Consider the following 18,754-nt stretch of genomic DNA (forward strand, 5'->3'; position numbering starts at 1 on the left):
CGCGCGCAGATTATCTGAAAATGCTAATAAACAAGTAGGGTGCATTTATCAATCTCCAATTGAGATGTTCTGCTTAAAGTGTAATTCAGTCGGTCTGTGTTCTGTCGGGGCGGTCAGGACACACGAGCCGCTTTGCTAAACAACTGAAATGCTGTGTGCTGTGAGTTGCTGAAATATGCCAATCAGAGCAGAGCTCTAATTTTAATATTAATGACTCAAAAATACAAAAATAGTGCATTACATCCTAGGGACAATTTATAGGGTTGTAAATGGACCTGTAAAACTGTATCTGGACAATTTTTGCCCTTAAATAAGCCACATACCCTATATTAGATATCAGAGAACAATTTAACATATTGTTTCAACTCATTCTAGGGCACCTTTAAAGAAATTTGGAAAAAAAGGTTTTTTAACCAGTTCTTACCTACCCTACCTTTAAATAAAGATTTATCGTGAAGTAGTTAGATATTTTTCATTAGACTTTGTAATATTCCATACAATTAGCCTATAGATTTAACATTCCGGTACAAATAAAGTAACAAAAATAGATATTTTAACAGTATAATAGTGATTTGTTCAACTATAAAAATGTATTTTGTATATAGCATCTGGATATAGTAGCTAATGCAGTGCTGCTCACGTTATCTACCTGCAGTTAGAGTCTGACGATCTATTATATATATTATATAACAATATATACATCAATAACAATATATACATCAACTCTAACGTGCCTCATAAAATACATCTTCTATCAATATTCCAATAATGCTATAAAATCTCAAAATATACAGTAATTTCATAAATTGTCCAGCGAGTGAGCTTGAGAATGAACGTGGTTCAGCGCTGGAACTAGCAGCACTGACCAAAGCGTGACTGGTTGGAGCGAGAATGTGCTATAATTAGTCAGAACAATACGGCCGTTATCTGATAAGCTTAAGTAGACAGTGGATGGAGTCTACCTATTTGTGGATTTGTGTGAGTGTAGACGCTAGAAATGTTTCCAAATCCACGCGCTGTGCTGCGATTTACAAATGTGCAAAAAGAGATCCACCAATGCAGAGGAAGCCATCAACAAATGCACAGGAAGCGTGTGGATATAAATGTATGGATTTTTTTTGTTATTCACAAATGTCATTGTATTTATTTGTGAATCTAATTAATTTTTGTGAAACTCCTGCATATATTTGTGGATTCCATGATATTTATTTGTGAATTTATTTTGTGAATCTCTTTACATTTATTTATGGATAACAATCTATTTGTTTGGAATAATCCAAAAAATGGAATATTGAAGCACTTATCAAAATTGAAGCTTGAGGCAGATTGAACATTGTATGCTTGAGTTACGACAACTTCCTCTTTCATGATGATAATAGCACTCAGCAGTGTTTCTAGCATGTTTAGTACTCATGCTGCTAGTAGTGCATCACTTCCTGTTCCCAGTGGAGAACAGACCCATGCCACAGACACTATAAAAATATAATATAAAAAAATAGGAGGACTATGTCAGTAGTCTATAATTATAAAAATAAAAAGGACTATGTCAGTAGTCTATAACTATAAAAATAGGAGGACTATGTCAGTAGTCTATAACTATAAAAATAGGAGGACTATGTCAGTCATTTATATTTGCCACACTTCCTGCTACCAGCTGGTGGGAACCATGACTATAACTGAATATTGGCATGTAGATGTCTTCAGTTCAGGACTCTAATAAAACATGTGAAGTTGGGGGCAGACTGGACATTGTATGCCTGACTTACAACAGCTTCCTGTTTCATGGCCGCCACAGACATGCCCTTCAGCGAAAACTCAAGATCTTTGCAATTTAACATCGCCAAGGCCTTTAGATTAGACTGACCAAATATTATGTTGATCTGTTAAAATCTCTCTGAGGAGTTTATTAAAATACAATGTCTGGAAATGTCAAAAAATAGCAACAATTTGGGTTTTCAGATATTGCTCCCAGGGACTTTTTTGTAGGTATTGGGCTGTTACATGTGTCTACTGAATTTTTATACTTATAAGTGAAACGTAACGTGAATGACGCTTAATTTAAATTTTTCTAGTTGGCACCATTGAGCCATTTTGCCATGCCTAATTCCGGAAAAAAAAACATATCAGATGTTTTCACCACTTCTGACGTGTGCAGTTTTATGAGTGATTCATTTCAGAGAAGAAGAATTTAATAGACTGAGTAATTACAATAGGGTTCTCATCAGTGCACTGGCCCTAATAAAAGACAATTTTATGCTACTAAGAAGCAAGCCACTGTCTTAAATAAACAGCAACAAACATTTTTTGCGACAAAGAAACAGACACCTTTCAAACATTAGGGTCCCCTGAAAGGTAATGTTATTTTTTAGTCCATTGATCCCAGAATTGCTCAGTCTCTCCATATTACTTCAACTTGCCATTAGGTGGGTCGAGGAGACAATGATCTAAGTATTCATCTATTACGTAATAAAGAGGAGAAAGGAAAAAAAAAAAAAACAGGGAAGTTTTGAGTTCTGAAACATACACTATGTTTTTATGGTACACTGATTTCTTGTATGTCAAAAGAGCAGGGAATGATTTTTTAGTTCAAGCCCCCTTTTAATTTTTGTTACTGTGTGTTTACCTTATGAAACCTTGCCAGGTATATGTAGCAACTGATTCAGGTTGTGCCTAACCATGCCCCTTAGCTGTTCGAAAATCACTGTAAACCATGGCTTACAGGGGCCCATTGCTTTAAACTATAGAATTTTCTATATTTTTGTTTGTAAACTTTCACACTAAACCTCAGAGACCTGTTGCATTAAGCTAGCAGAGTTGACAAAGTTTAGAGTTGACAAATCCAGATAAATCCAACTTGGTTTAGATCAAGTTCAACGGTCTCTCAAATCTTGGTATAAACTTTCTCTGTCAACTCACATTTAATCCAGAGTTAGTGATTAACTCTGAAGTGCATGCACCTGAAAGTGTGACACATGCAGCAAACAGCCAATCACAGTATCTGTTTGATTCACTTCTCGCAAGAGAGATGGCGCAATTCACTTCTTTTCTGAAGATTGAGCGATCGTTTTGAAAATGATCATGAGATTAAAAGAGTTTACAAACAGTAATAAACACTGCTGCTGCAGTGACAGTTTGAAAAGGCAGATGAAAGAATATCTGACTATATTAATGCATGATGTGAATAAAAAAAAAAAAGTGAATCAAAGAAGAATGCAAAGATATAATGCATAAATAATTATAGGTTCACATGAATACATGCTGTTTAAAAGAATTCTGAAAGCATGTTTGATATTTATATTAATATTTAGCTTCTTGCCAATGAATATAATAATTATATGAATACATTATATTAATTAAAAGTAAATATAATTTGTATAATATAAATATAATAAATAATTAGCGCCAAAGGATGAGCATTTTTCACAATAAACTGCAAATTTGGAAAGAGAAATACAGGGGGTGGGGCTTCATTGCATCTTTACTTGCAGCTCATTGGTCCAGTGTGTGATCTCTAACCCAGAATAAAACCTGCTCTAGAGGAGGTTAGCCATGTAGTTTAAGTTACCATGGTGATGAGCACTTCTAAAACCCAATTCACTTTCTTGAGCCTGAAAAAAACAGAGTTCGCACAAAAAAACCTTCAACTTACCTGGGTAGCAACTGAAACCAGCTTTGTGCAACAGGCCACAGAAGTGTCAGTAGTTATTTAAACATGAGACGAGACAAACATAGGCATACACATTGTAATACAAACGTTCCTTTTGTGTTCAGTGCCATTTTCTGGAAGATATTTAAAACTTCATCAACTGAGTTTTTCCTTTTGTGAATTTGAGCTTTAAGCAATGTTGTTTTACGTTACATAATCAGTTCTAAACTTGTGATTGGATGTGACACTGTTGTTCTTACCAGTCTTCCACTTTTTCCACAAAGGCTAGCGTACTTCAACCACGTCCTCATGTCCTCATGTGGACTAATGACCAGGGAGCGTACCATCAAGATCCTCTGCCAGTCCTCCACAATACGCTGGCAACCCTGAAAAAACAAACAAAAACTTACATTTATAAGCTTCGGTTGGTTAGAATAGACATTTCAATTAAATAAGAATATGTGTTAAGAGCAGCTACCAGCTCTAAAAATGGTGTTTGCCTTTAATTTAAGAACATTTGTTGTCAGAAAGATGTAGACTTACGTAGAAGTCTATTGCCCTTTCCAATAGACATGGCCTACATAGCCAGACTTGACTACTAGCAAAAAGTATGGGTAAGTGTTGATGTTATGAAGTGGGCAGTCCTTGGCCAGAATAAGAAGAATAAACAAATTAAATTTAAGGTTGGTTAAGGCTAAAAAAGCTGAGATTAGAACTGCACGATTGTGATAGAGATCATGATTAACAAAATAAACAAAACAAAATAACAGGTTCTGAAAAAATGTTAATTGCTGCAGTCTATTTAAATGTGTTTCATTCATTTGAATGAATGATTTAAATAAATTATTTGAATCAGCTTGCATGAATGATTCAATGACTTGACTTGTTCTATTACCAGACGAATCAGCGCATTTGAACCAATCACTTGAAAGAATTACACCACCAAGCAGTGTAACGGTGTAATCAATGCAATTGTTATTTTAAAGCGCCACATTTAAAAGGTGATTTGCTAGTTTGATCGCTACCGTATACATCAGTTTTTTTTATTTTTTTTTATTTGAACTATCAACTTTTATCTCAGTACTTTCTATGCAAATGAAGATTAGAATGTTCAGGTGTGATATTGGTAAAGGTTTAACAGACAGGAGAATTGTTGCCATTTAGGAATAAGACTGTGCGGGTGTTTGAATCAAGATTGCAATCTTTATACAATTAATCATGCACCTCTAACTGATATGAAGATGAAAAGCTGACTGTAGATTAACCCCTACTAATACAAATGATCAGTGTTCTGTGCCTGTTATTTTCCTAGACTGAAGCTGACCAATTAACCGTTTACTAACATTTCTTTGTCAATGATACATCGGTTCTGCACTCTTACGCCTTTGTTTATGAATGGAAACGTCTGCATCATTAGTTCACACTGTTAATGGTTTGTTTTTCCCGAATAGGATATAAAAGGAATGCATGCTGACAAACTACGTCAAGCACCCTGCTGTGCTGATGCCATGCCAACCACAAAATGTTTTCACAAATAGTATCAGCCAGGATTATTGATGAAGGCACACAACAACCACAGCAGATGGAAGTTATTCGTTTGGATCAGTTTGATGAGCACTTTGTTTATGTAATTTCTTAAATTTTTTATATATAAAAGAAATGACATAAACAAATATATATACACACACACTGAATACTTCTTTAATTTGCACTGAACTGACACTGGACAACTTCACAAGAATGGAGGGAATAACACTGCTGTTACCTGCAGCCTCTCCCACCACGTTTCCCTGATGATGTCCCTCCTTTCGGGAACCAGTTTATACTGGATCACCTCCTCTAACTCAGACAGCATTTGACATGACACCATGGCCTAATGTGTGAGAGAGAGAGAGAGAGAGAGAGAAGAGAGAGAGAGAGAGTGAGAGAGAGAGAGAGAGAGAGAGAGAGAGGGAGAGAGAGAGAGAGAAGAGGAGAGAGAGAGAGAGAGAGAGAGAGAGAGAGAGAGAGAGAGAGAGAGAGACTTAATCAAACATTTTTATTGCCTATTGTCTTTTGCAACCGTCATGTGCAGCTGAACCTGTGTGATGTCAGTGTGACGTAGGTTGAAAATTGGTTTATACAGCAGAGAGAGAGAGAGAGATGGTATCGTAACTCAAAATTTGTATACGCTTTAAACAGTTAAATCACAATAAGTTGAAATGCGGGGAAATGGGGGAAAATCATAGATTAGAAATTAAGTTCCATTATCTCACCCAATGTGAGAGTGTGGTGTGTGTGTGTGTGTGTGTTCATTAAGCTGAAATAATGTATTAGTCTTACTATGTAATAGACTTTCCTGGAATGGTCCCAACTTTACCTCACACCCTAAAAAGCATTCTTATCAAAGCATATTATGAGTGATTAAAAAGAAATATACGCTATTAGTGTTGAATGAGTATTTGACTTTAGCCAATCTTCTGTATTGAGACTGAGGTAAATGTTCTTACCCCATATGCTCTACTGTAACTCTCTCCAGCCATGGCAGTGAGCTCAGCATCCAGTAGATCTCTGGCCTTGTCGATGCACTGAAATCACATGAACACACATTATACCATAGTGTTGCTGAATGTTCTATTCTGTACGTTTTTTTTTTTGTAAACATACATCTATGGAGTAGGTTTGTTGATTGCATTGCAGTGATTTCAGTCAGTTGACCACAGTATTGTCGTTTCAAATAATTGCAAAGGCTTATAGACTCTAACCGCAAAATAACAAAAAACTACAAAGACACTAACTAAGCAAACAACTATGGCATACAATAAGAAAATGTGCTTGCCGCTTTCACACTCATTTTCACTACTCACTTACCAGTGCAAGCTGCTTCACCCATTTGAATTTATGCCATTGACTTCCATAGTATGAAAAAAATACTATGGAAGTCAATGGCTCCAGTTAACTGTTTGGTTACTGACATTCTTCAAAATATCTTCTCTTGTTTTCAGCTGAAGAAAGAAATTCAAACGGGTTTGAAACAACTTGAGAGTGAGTAAAGAATGACAGAATTTTCATTTTAAAGTGAACTATCCCTTTAAATAAGTAGATATCACAGAACAATTTAACCCTTTATGTAGAAATCACAGAACAATTTAACATATTGTTTCAACTCATTCTAGGGCACCTTTAAGATTATTGAGTTATAGAAAGACCTTGTAATATGCACATTGGTGATATTTAAAATTTTTTAATATATCCTGCAGCTCTGCTAAACAAAAATTACCTGATCTGACCAGAAGCACTGTTACGTAATGGATACTTTCCTCTCCAGAATCGAGTGATGGTGGGACTGTGTTTCATTAAAGTAACCTTTGTCACAATGACCTCATGTGTAATGGAGAAGGTGGTATGACAGGATAATATTGATGAACACATGGTTGCGCCTGTGATATTCTCTGTGTATGAGCTCATCTTTATCTTTCTCTCCCTCTCTCTCTCTCTCTCTCTCTCTCACACACACACACACACACACACACGCGCACACGCGCACACGCGCACACGCGCACATGCATTCATTCATTTTGGAAAAAGGAACATCGAATCACCACAGGGTCTAAACATCAGCCAAGTAATTTTATGTGCAGACTGAGGGTAGCCTTTGACCAATATTACATAACTAACACAATGCACCACGCCAACTTTTGTGCTCATCATTTTGACTGAACAATTTTTTCCTTAAACAACTTCCTTCTGGTTGTTTCTTCCATGTAAAGTAAGTTGGACATTTTAGATGATGAAAAATAAGGTTAGTGGTAGTTTAAATCAAAACTCATTTAATGATTCTCATTAGTTGTTCATTATGAAGTACCTGTTGGGCTAATGAGAAGAGATCCTGATGTAGAGCAAGCACTGCCCTGTAAAAGGCTCCATCATGGGTGTCTCGTGGGATCATACAGGTATACTCTTCCATACTGTCCCAGTGGCCTGACAAACACACAAAGCAAATTATATTATATATAACTATTACATCATTTACAAAACAAATTAATATTAAAAAACAAATGTCTGTTTGCAATATCTGAGACTCATATTTTAAGATAAAGTTTCACAGCGATGTGGAATCATTTGATGGTACATTTTAAAGGTGTCATGAACTGGCTTTTACATTTTTTATACTGTTGTCTGAGGTCAACGTATGACGTTCACATGGTTTTTACATTCAAAAACATTATAACTAATATGTAAAAGGCTATTTTCTACAATGGTTTTGATGCTCTCTCAGGAACGCTGGGTTTTGATGGGTGTGCTGGAAACTAAGAAGTAAACGCACCACGGCTAGGATTGGATAAGGATTTGGATATTTAATGAGCTTCAACTCTCTTGTCGGTTCAAGGGAGGGATTGTTTTGAAAGCGGCAACCATAATAATTCTCTGACGGGGCTCTTAAAACGTATTTATCAAACAAACAAAATGATTTCTCTCTCATCCACCCTCATTTTTTTTTTTATTATTATTACTTGGCCCGCCCGATCGGTGGATATAAGCGTGAACCGCACAAATAAACGTGCATGTACGCGTTCTTTTTATATCAAGTCAAGAGAGTAAACAAAAGATCAAGAAATGAATCTTTTTTAACTATTTAAGATTCACCGGCCTGTCTATGTGCTTACGTTTTGGTAGCCCATCGGGAAAACACATAGCCCTGGGACGTTGGGCTTTGCGAGCCCTGCCCCATAACATTACGTGTCCGATCTGATCCCGAATCACAATGAACCAACAAATTAAGGATTCTTCAGCCTGTGACAGCGTTCTAAGGTTTGTTCTATTAGATCCCTACACATAAGCAATATGATCTGTAACAATGCAATACTAGCACATATAAAAACATGTTTTACTCCTGAACCATTCCTGACGTATCCAATATAGAAGGCATAGCATTGTGTTTTAATCTCAATATATCTGCAAATCCAGCATCGACCTGTGTCTTGTTTACAATTATCTTGCTATCTTCAGAATTTGTATTGCTCATTTAGCTGCACGAGTCGGTGGGTGGGGCTACAGAAGCAGGCGAACACATTTATCTGTAGAGGCGGCGTTTACCCCTTCTACGACGTCATTGATTTGAGAGCATAATTTTCTGGGCCAGGTGTCTATAAAAACATTTCTTTTACTGACAAGGACGTTTTCAGCTCCAAAACTTACAAACTATTCTTATATTACCATGATCTTTTATATATCAAAGGCTCAAGGGAGAGTTGATTTCTCAATTCATCACCCCTAAAAAGCAGAAGACTCTATATTATATCCAAATGATTTCAAGGAGAGAATGAGTATGATGAATCTACAGTAAATTACAATTTATAATTATTTTAAACTGGTTGACTAATTGAATTATAAACAATGATTGCATTTGAATGGTGCATTGTGTGTTCTCAGGTCACATTAGAATCGTGTTGCTTCATTAAAAAAAATCTTCTTAGAAAGTACATGAAAATTTAAATCTACTTGACTTATTGATTGAATTATTTTGTGTGGCTGCTGTTAATTTAAGTATTTCAAACCTCCTTGAAATATGGGTTGTGAAATGTAGGTTTTTATTATTTGTCTGAACTTTTCAACTTTGTCTGGTTTATGCAGCTTTTTTTTAGCAGGGTAAGCATATATAAAGACTTAAAATATTAGCTTTTAATTTAAATAAATATTTAGTTTAGTTCATTACAGTTATAAAACTTAAAAAAAATTAAAACACGTTGTAATATAAGATGAAATATGAAAAAATTAACATTATATGTTTGTATAATATTTTTGTAATAACATAAAAGCATCTTTTCTGTTTAATCATCTATCACAATGAATAAAACCAAAGAACAGTTCTGATGTGCAGCAAAAGATTGTTGAGCTTCACAAAATAGAAACTGGCTGTGAGAAAATAGCTAAAGCATTGAAAATTCCCCTTTCCACCATCAAAGCAATAATTAATAATTTCCAATTAACTAAAGATGTTACGAAACTCCCTGGGAAGTAGGCGTGTTTCTATATTGTCTTAATGCAGGATGCGGATGAAAGTGGCAAATGACTCTCCAAGGATCACAGATAGAGAATTGCATAGATTAGTTGAGCCTTTGGGTCAGAAAGCCTAAAAAAATCTGTTTGGGAATCAGTTGTCAGAAATAACTGGAACTTCATAAGGGACTGGATTCTATGTTTCTATACTTGTTATCATTGATTCTAGCAAATACCAACAGACAAAAAAACGAAACCTGACAAGCTTCTGCTAGAAATCGTATAATGGGCCGTGATTGGATCTTCTAGCAGGACAACGATGCAGAACAAGCATCAAAATCAACTTCTGCCATGACCTCGCCAGTACCCTGACCTGGGGCCGGATTCATGAAAATGTTCTTGAGAAAAAAAGTTCTTGAGAAAAAATTCTAAGAAGTTCGTAAGAATGTTCTTTAAGTGCAATTCTTGAAAAATTCTTAAGAAGTTCTCAAATATTTTCTTAAGAACATATTTTTTTCCTTAAGAAGAAAATAAATGGTGTTATTTGGTGTTATATCACTGAAAGGTATTACTGAAAGTGAAGACTCGCTGAATGAAAAACACCTCAAATGCTGTCTTTTCCCTGCAGATTACCGTAGATATCATTAGTGTGCAGCCTATTTTCGTCATGACTGGCTTGATGGGAGTAAATCACTAAATGTTGTTTTTAATGTGCTGTGTCAGTAAAATCTGTATTTTATAAGAGCCTAGCCGTTTATCAAGAATGCTGCTCGGGTACTAAGGATCAGCCGTTAGATCTACACAGAAAAACTGGCCGAGGAAAGGCTGCTCTCGGCAGATTAACAAGCGCTGAACACACACTATTCGCCTGGCTCTCAACTCCGAAAATGCCATATAAAATTGTCAAATAGGCGCTCTCTTTATAAATAAAACACAGATTTAATATTTAAACAAGTACATTCTCGCCTGAAAAAGTCTTAAATCTACTGTTTGTGAAACAATAACAGTATATTTTTAAAAGTGCCCTAGAATGATTTGAAACAATATGTTAAATTGTTCTCTGATATCTACATACAGGGTATGTGGCTTATTTAAGGGCAAATATTGTCCAGATACAGTTTTACAGGTTCATTTACAACCCGATAAATTGTCCCTAGAATGTAATGCTCTGTTTTTGCCTTATTTGGAAGAGTCATGAATATTAATGTTGAGCTCTGCTCTGATTGGCTTATTTCAGCAGCTCACAGCAGTTCAGCGAAGCGGCTTGTGAGTCCTGACCGTCCTGACAGAACACAGACCGACTGAATGACACTTTAAGCAGAAAATCTCAAATGGAGATAAAATGCAGCCTAGTTGTTTATTGGTGTTTTCAGATCATCTACACACAATTGCCAGATTGGACATGTTTAGGTAAAACACTGGATGCATACAGGGGTTTTTTTTTCACAGAAAAGCTCTGTTTGGAGGATTTAATTACTGAAATCTGGCAACCGCACGAACGTGAGCTCTTTTTTTGCACGTGGATGTTCTGAAAACACCAATAAACAAGTAAGCTGCATTTTATCAATCTCCATTTTAGATGTTTTGCTTAAAGTATAATTTAGTCGGTCTGTGTTGTGTCAGGGCGGTCAGGACTCACGAGCTTAACAGCTGAATTGCTTGTGAGCTGTGAGCTGCTGAAATAAGCCAATCAGAGCAGAGCTCAACAAATTTATTCATGACCCTTCCAAATAAGGCAAAAACAGAGCATTACATCCTAGGGACAATTTATAGGGTTGTAAATGGACCTGTAAAACTGTATCTGGACAATTTTTGCCCTTAAATAAGCCACATACCCTCTATGTAGATATCAGAGAACAATTTAACATAGTTTCAAATCATTCTAGGGCATATTTAACACTGTGAAGCTGCTTGAAACAATCATCATTGTAAAAGCACTATATAAATAAAGTTGATGACTGAATGACTGTTTGTTTTATATTTAATACTGTAAAGCTGTTTTCTTTAACACAGTCTATTGTATAAAGTGCCATTTCAAGTATGCCAGCAGCCATATCACCCTGTAGCCCAAGACTGGTTTCCCACTGAAGCAAAGCAGGGCTGAGCCTGGTAAGTACCTGGATGGGAAACTGGGAAAAACTAGGTTGCTGTTGGTAGAGGTGTTAGTGAGGCCAGCAGGGGGTGCTCACCATGTGGTCTGTGTGGGTCCTAGCACACCAGTATAGTGATGGGGTACTGTTAAAGAGCACCGTCCTTCGCATGAGATGTTAAACCGAGGCTCTGACTCTGTGTGGTCATTAAAAATCCCATGGCACTTCTCGTAAAAGAATAAGGGTGTAACCCCGGTGTCCTGGCCAAATTCACTCGATTGGCCCTTAACAATCATGGCCTCCTAATAATCCCCATCCACTGAACTGATTCAATCACCCTCTCTCCTCTCCACCTATTACTGGTGTGTGGCGCGCGCACTGGTGCCGTTGTACTGTGGCAGCCGTCGCATCATCAATGTGGATGCTGCACACTGGTGGTTTGAGGAGAGACCCCTGGCATGAGTGTAAAGCACTTTGGGTGTACAGTAGTACATATGAAAGCACTATATAAATGCCTCATTCATTCATTCAAGTAGGCTACTGAACTGAAGAGCTGGTGCATCCATATCCACATCACTATGATCAGATGCTTTTGTTCTGCTGCCACCGCTGTCAGTTTTGGTTTGTTTATTCTGTAACTGAGAGGCAAAAGTGCTATATTCTATAGAAACGCTTCTCAGCAGCGCAGATGAAATCGGGATGTTAAGCGAGCTCTCAGATTTATGTTTCCTGAGTAGGCTACTGGATTTTAACTTAGCCTATTTTGCAAACAAAATGACTCTCGTCGATTTCCTTAGTGGCTTCTTTGTAGCTAAAGCCAAAATGATTCCACACTTCAGCTCTGTAAACCGCAGGAGCGGAATAATTCTATCTTCATGTGAGGTTTGCTAATGTACAAACATTAACCTTGCGCCTCTCTGGCTCCGCTTTACGTTACGTTCCGAGATAACACTGCCATCTAGCGGATGGGTTGTATACAGTCTGTGGTTAAATTCGAACACAAAGCCATGAATCTTGGATGTACAATATATAAATATCGATAGTGTTTTTGAGAATATATAAAGTATCGGCAAACATAATATCGTGATTCTCACATTTATCAGTATTTTCTTACACACCGTTTTGGAGAAGGGCTTGCTAGCAGTGTTTTACCAAAATTAGTAATAAATTGGACAAAACTGCGTGTTGAAGTTGAAGTCGCCAGGTAGTCTCAAACAAACACACTTTTTGTATTCATTTTGGTACAATACAAAACAAAATGTTTTTTGTTGTTGTTGTTTTTTTAATTAGAGTAAGGTGAAATGTCCCTTTTTTCCTCCCCTTACCCAGTCCCCATGCTGCAGCTGCTGCCATGCGGGCCATCTTTGCTTGAGTCTCTTCACTGACCAGAGTCCACTCCTCACAGCACTGCTGGTGCAGCTGACCCCTGACAGAGAAACAAGAGAAAGAGAACGAGTAAGACAGACACCGGGGGGGGGGGGGGGGGGGGGGAGAGCAGTCTCACATAACCAGACTTTGAGTAAAGTCTGGTCCCACAATAAAGCTTAACAATTCTGTTTATTAGTTGGTGCATTCATACGTGGTCTTGTTAAAAAAAAAAAAAAAAAAAACAGATTTGTGATAACTGCAAATTTATGAAAAAAAAGGATAATAACTACATAGCATAGGTATTCAGACCCTAAGTACTCTGTACTTACTCTGGCGATGATTACAGACTCTTAGACATTTTTGGTATGATGCAACATTTTTGCACGTGTTACAACACCTTTGTCCCTAAGTCACTTTGCATTTTTTTGCTGTGTGCTTACAGTCATTGTCCTGTTGGAAGTTAAGCTTTTGACCCAGTCTAAGATCCTGAGCACTTTGAATTAGATTTTCATTTACGATATATCTGTATTTTGCTGCGTTCATTCAACATTCTTGCCTGACTAGTCCCCAAGTCCCTGCCCCTGAAAAACACAACCATAACATGATGCTACCACTACTGTGCTTCACAACTTAGATTGCATTGCGCCGATGATGAGTGGTCTGATATCCTCCAGACATGATGCTTGGAATTGAGGTTAGTCAGACTGACCAACAATGTTTTTCAAAGTATGAGAGTCTTTTAAATTAGATTACCTGGAACACTTCCCATAACACCTGATGTACTCATTACACCATAAGAAGAATGGCATTTACGCTAATGTCAGTCTCTAAGCCGGATCCGGGCAGTATCCAGATCAGATGGTGGACCTGCGGATGGTTATGACCAGCACATCTCTGAAGGGTCTGCAGAGAGCGTGTCAATTAAACTTCCCCTGTAAATGATGCATCGACACGGCATCCTCAAGAAACCTGTCTCCGGCATAACTCCTCCAATCTTTCGAATAATCTTACAAATATCAATTTACCTGATATGACTTATGACCTGCAATTTTGCCAAAATTATAATTATACACTGTTTGTTCGGCCAGAGGAGAACTGACAACCCAACTGAGGCTGATTTCTCCCAATATGTTTTGGTTCCTTGCCACCATTGAATTTGGCTTTTGGCTTCCTCAGTTGGAGACACCTCAATTTCAACTATATTACCGATCTGCCCGCATTGACACTATATGATTTCACCAGAACGGCTGTACAGCAGAATCAAATTCTGTTGGATTATAAATGTATTATTATTAATAATTTGGGACAAATATAATGTGATTTAATGTAAAACTATGTGAGTGGCATTCTTTGGTGTGGCAGGATTTTGAAAAGTAGCTGGACGTGATGAACCATGTTTACACTCATAGGAAACAATGTGTTTACATTTTTAAAGGGGTCATATAATACCATTTCTGTACAAATCAGGGCTCGACATTAACACTTGTCCGGGACAAGTGGATTTTTTGAATTGCTGATATAAGTGCATATGACAGTTCCATAAGCAATTAATTAACAATCACTTACACTAACATTCACTTGAATTCACCTACATTTTAGATGCAATATTGAGTGTTTTTATTTCAGCAGCGAAAGTCATTTACAGCAGAACCGCAACGCGTCTCACAGCAACAAGTGTGTTACTGAACGATTCAGCATTTTAATTTGAATCGTTTGAATGATTCAATGGCTCACTCATTAAGATGGTCACCTGCTGCCACCTACTGGAGGTTTAATTTCATGTTTAAACTAGGGCCGGGACTTTAACACGTTAATTAAGATTAATTAATTACGGGACTTTAACATGTTAATTAAGATTAATTACACAAAAAATAAATAATTTAAACCACACTTATTTTTGCACTGCGGAACCATTTTCAATGAATGAGTTTCGACGGACCGATTATACTGGAACACCAACTAGAGTTCACGAGTCACGACAAAAACACATGAACGAAGAAGCTGAAAAGAAAAGAAAAGAAAAGCTGTTGTTGCAGCCCTCAACTGATGTTAATATGTTGTGTTTTGGCCTGAAGCACCACCCTCCACCTATCGACCAATCACAAATTCAGTATTGTTTCTGCATCCGGGTTGCCAGCTCTGCTCTAGTTTACCACAGCTGCAGCTACAAATGTTCCTGCAGCCTATCTGGCAACCTCGAGTCAGGGGGGAGGGGGAGAGGGGATACACCTGCAGTACCAGTTTTGGCCACAATCTTACATACACTTCCTTTAATATTAATATTCTTTAGTCTCAAAATTAAAAGTTTGTAATATACATTAATTAATAACACTTTAGTATGGGGAACACATTCACTATTAACTACGACTTTTGCCTCAATAAACTCCTAATTTACTGCTTATTAATAGTTAGTAAGGTAGTTTTTGTACCATTTAAGTTTAGGTATTGGGTAGGATTAAGGGATATAGAATAAGGTCATGAAGAATAATGCATTAACATGTGCTTTATAAGTACTAATAAACAGCCAATATCTTAGTAATATGCATGCTTATAAGCAACTAGTTAATAGTTAATAACTGAACCCTAAAATAAAGTGCTACCAAATTCTCATTAGTATTGTTTTTTAACAGGTCAAAAAACAGCTGTTTTCAGCAAGCCATTTCAGTGCATGTGTCTTTAATGCTAATGAACTTTGCTCACCCCGCCCCTCTCTTCGGGGTGATTTTCACACACATGGACAAGGCCTTGACAGCCTTGACAAGATGACAGCCCCAACAAAATTCGACAATTAAGGCTCAAACAGGACGTTTCTGAATGGTTTGTTAACGTAATGTCACTTTGATCCATCTTTGTCTGTTGTGGCAGGTTAACGTTAGCGTAGTGAGATCCGAAATGCTAAGTTAGTTCATTGACAGATTGATGCTACCGCTAATGCCAATAAAAACTTTTTTTTGGTAAATGTCGGCTTGTCAGTGATGCGTAACGTTATCTATGCAGTGTATAGTAAAATGCAGTTTTGTAAAATAACTGTTACAACACGTTTTTTTTTTTTTTTTTTTTTTTGACAGTAACAGACACCATTATAAACCATCTACAAAAGTAAGCTTAGTGTAGTGTTACCACATTAACTTTATCACTAGCGTATACAGTTTGTAATAACATGTAATAAACAGGTTTCAGCAGGAACACGAATAATTGGTCCTGATCCTTTTTCAGGAGCAGCTTCTTAGCCAAATCTGCTTTATACTGACCCTCGTTTATAAAGCAGTCTGGTGAGAAATGCTTTGCAGTTTGCACAAACATAAAAGCATTGACATTGATCGGGGGGAATATTCCCTTCGAAAACAAAACACAGTCACTGCGTCTTCAGCGGTTCGGATTTAGGAACATCAAAATAACTGCGGTGTTCGTTATTACAACCAAGAACAGAACAGTCATTCTGCTCCAGCATATCAACCATGCTGATAACAGCTCACTCAGGGTGGGTCCGAGTTGAAACGCTGCTGTCAATCAACAATCGTGGGAGGGGTGTCCGACCGTGTGGCGTCACACGGTCGAACAGCTTGAATTGAGACAGGTGAAAACATATAAGGAGATTTATAAAAAAAAACAAAAACAAAAAAAAAAAACACACTGGATGGATTTTTATCCTTATAGGATGGTTGTGTACAGGCACCAACACACATTGTTGTGCCAACACACATTTACATACAATAAACTTTTAAAAGTGCATGTACTTTGACCCCTATATGACCCCTTTAAAAACGTGGCATGGTGCGGCACTTCTCATAAGGTGGTTGCACACCGGAAAGGAAAGAAAAAGCACAATCTATATATATATTTTTTGTCATTATGGGGGGAGTGTATATGGACGTGAATGTGAAAAATATTGTGTGAAAAGTAAAAAAATGAAGGGGCCTAAATTTCTTCTCACTCCCTTGCCTTGTACATAAAAATGATGAATATGAAAATTATTATTAAAAAAAACTAATAAACATGTATTGTGTTTGATAAATATTGTGTTTATTTAGTTAAAGGGGTGCAGAAAAAAGAACAGGATTTAAAAACCTTACTTGCACTGCACAAAACATTTTGATTTTCAATGATTGTTTCTGGCAAAGCAAGTGCTTACTCCATCTTACAGTTCATAAAGACCAAATGCAATGAACAAATGTGAAGCTGGGAACATTTCACCAAAAAATCCCTTGCCACAGCATGACTGTGATAAACTGCAGAAAGCACTGACATCATATCACATCTACGAGTGGTGTACCTTTAAAACAAATGGGCCCTTTAAGGCTAACAGTGCTGACACAGACACAAGCAAACCATATGTGTCATTGCTGGGGGTTGTGAAGAAAGGGGCCCCACGATTAGCCCTGCGAGACACTGCTCATATGGGTTTCATATGAGATGTGGTGGGGGATCTAAAACAAATGTGCTTTTCCCTGCCACCTGGAAAAAACATTACTTATGAGGCCTTGCAAAATACAAGGTTCCAGGGTGCAGACAGGCCTAAAACACAAAGACGCACATTAACAGTGAGACAGGAAAAAGGGCTCCAGTACCTTTACACGAGAACAGTCTGTTACACACTGGAATGGAATGTCAAATGGAAATTTAAAAAAAAAAAAAGAAAAAAAAAAGAAGCTTTGCAAAGGTTGGATGGGCGTCACATGAAGTACACGTTTAGAGGAGAGCTGGATACTTATAGAGTTGTGAAGTTTGGATACTTATGGGTAATTATGCTGGAGTAATGCATGCAGAAAATTTAATACAAGAGCTTAATTTACAGCACGGAGCGGCCTATAATGCAAATGGGGAATTACAATAAAATTACAGCAATATGAGGGGCCTCAAAACAGCTTATAGTATAAACTACCAGAAGAACCTAAATTAAATATTTTTTTTAATAAAATATTGGTTTAATGTCCAATATAATAGTAAATAATGGCATTAGCTAAAACAAAAAAACTAATGTTGTGAGTGCTAAGGACATTTAAAAAAAAAAAAAAAAAGTGTGGTCTAGTATAGGTTTGAAATAATTTTTAATACAACACATATACATTTGTATTTTTAGTCAACAGTAAATTATTTGGAATTTAAAACAACAATTCAATGCAATAATGATTTCAAATAGTATAGGGCGAATTCAAGTTGACTGGGAGACTTTTCCTTGTCATTTCAATGGAGAAAAAAAAAATCCGGAATCATTTGATTTTGTAAACTGGGTAATCTGATACTCTGATATTCTGATAATCTGATATTCAATAATTTCAAGTTTCGGTTAATTTATGAGACATGCCTGCAATGCATGATAGCGACAGCAGTAAGGCTATTGTCTGTTATATTTGCTTCCTATTAAATAAAAAGCAAATATATTCAAAATACTGATTAAAATTAGGATACAATTTATACAAAATAAAATTCACTTTAAAGAAAGGCTTCCTACAAAACAAAACTTAATGAAGTGGTCAAAATGATTTCTGACAAACTGTCTTCTGATATATTGCGCATTTTATGACATATCCTTTATTGCTTGTGGTGTTCACTCAACATATAGTACAGGCCAAAAGTTTGGACACATTACTATTTGTAATGTTTTTGAAAGAAGTTTCTTCTGCTCATCAAGCCTGCATTTATTTGATCAAAAATACAGAACAAAATTTAA

General features: G+C 36.8%; 1 protein-coding gene across 4 annotated transcripts in view; it reads right to left on the reverse strand.

Moving 5' to 3' along the window:
- mtor (mechanistic target of rapamycin kinase) overlaps positions 1–18,754 on the reverse strand; it is a 301,563-nt gene that overhangs the window by 94,654 nt on the left and 188,155 nt on the right. For all 4 annotated transcript variants that reach the window (XM_067413178.1, XM_067413177.1, XM_067413180.1 and 1 more), the window contains exons 31-35: positions 13,041–13,141; positions 7,491–7,606; positions 6,136–6,213; positions 5,412–5,519; positions 3,907–4,032 (exon numbers count right to left, since the gene is read on the reverse strand). In XM_067413178.1, coding sequence (XP_067269279.1) covers positions 3,907–4,032; positions 5,412–5,519; positions 6,136–6,213; positions 7,491–7,606; positions 13,041–13,141 — 529 coding nt within the window. The remainder of the gene's footprint in view (positions 1–3,906; positions 4,033–5,411; positions 5,520–6,135; positions 6,214–7,490; positions 7,607–13,040; positions 13,142–18,754) is intronic.

This window comes from Pseudorasbora parva, chromosome 13 (assembly GCF_024679245.1).
Source record: "Pseudorasbora parva isolate DD20220531a chromosome 13, ASM2467924v1, whole genome shotgun sequence".
Taxonomy (NCBI): domain Eukaryota; kingdom Metazoa; phylum Chordata; class Actinopteri; order Cypriniformes; family Gobionidae; genus Pseudorasbora; species Pseudorasbora parva.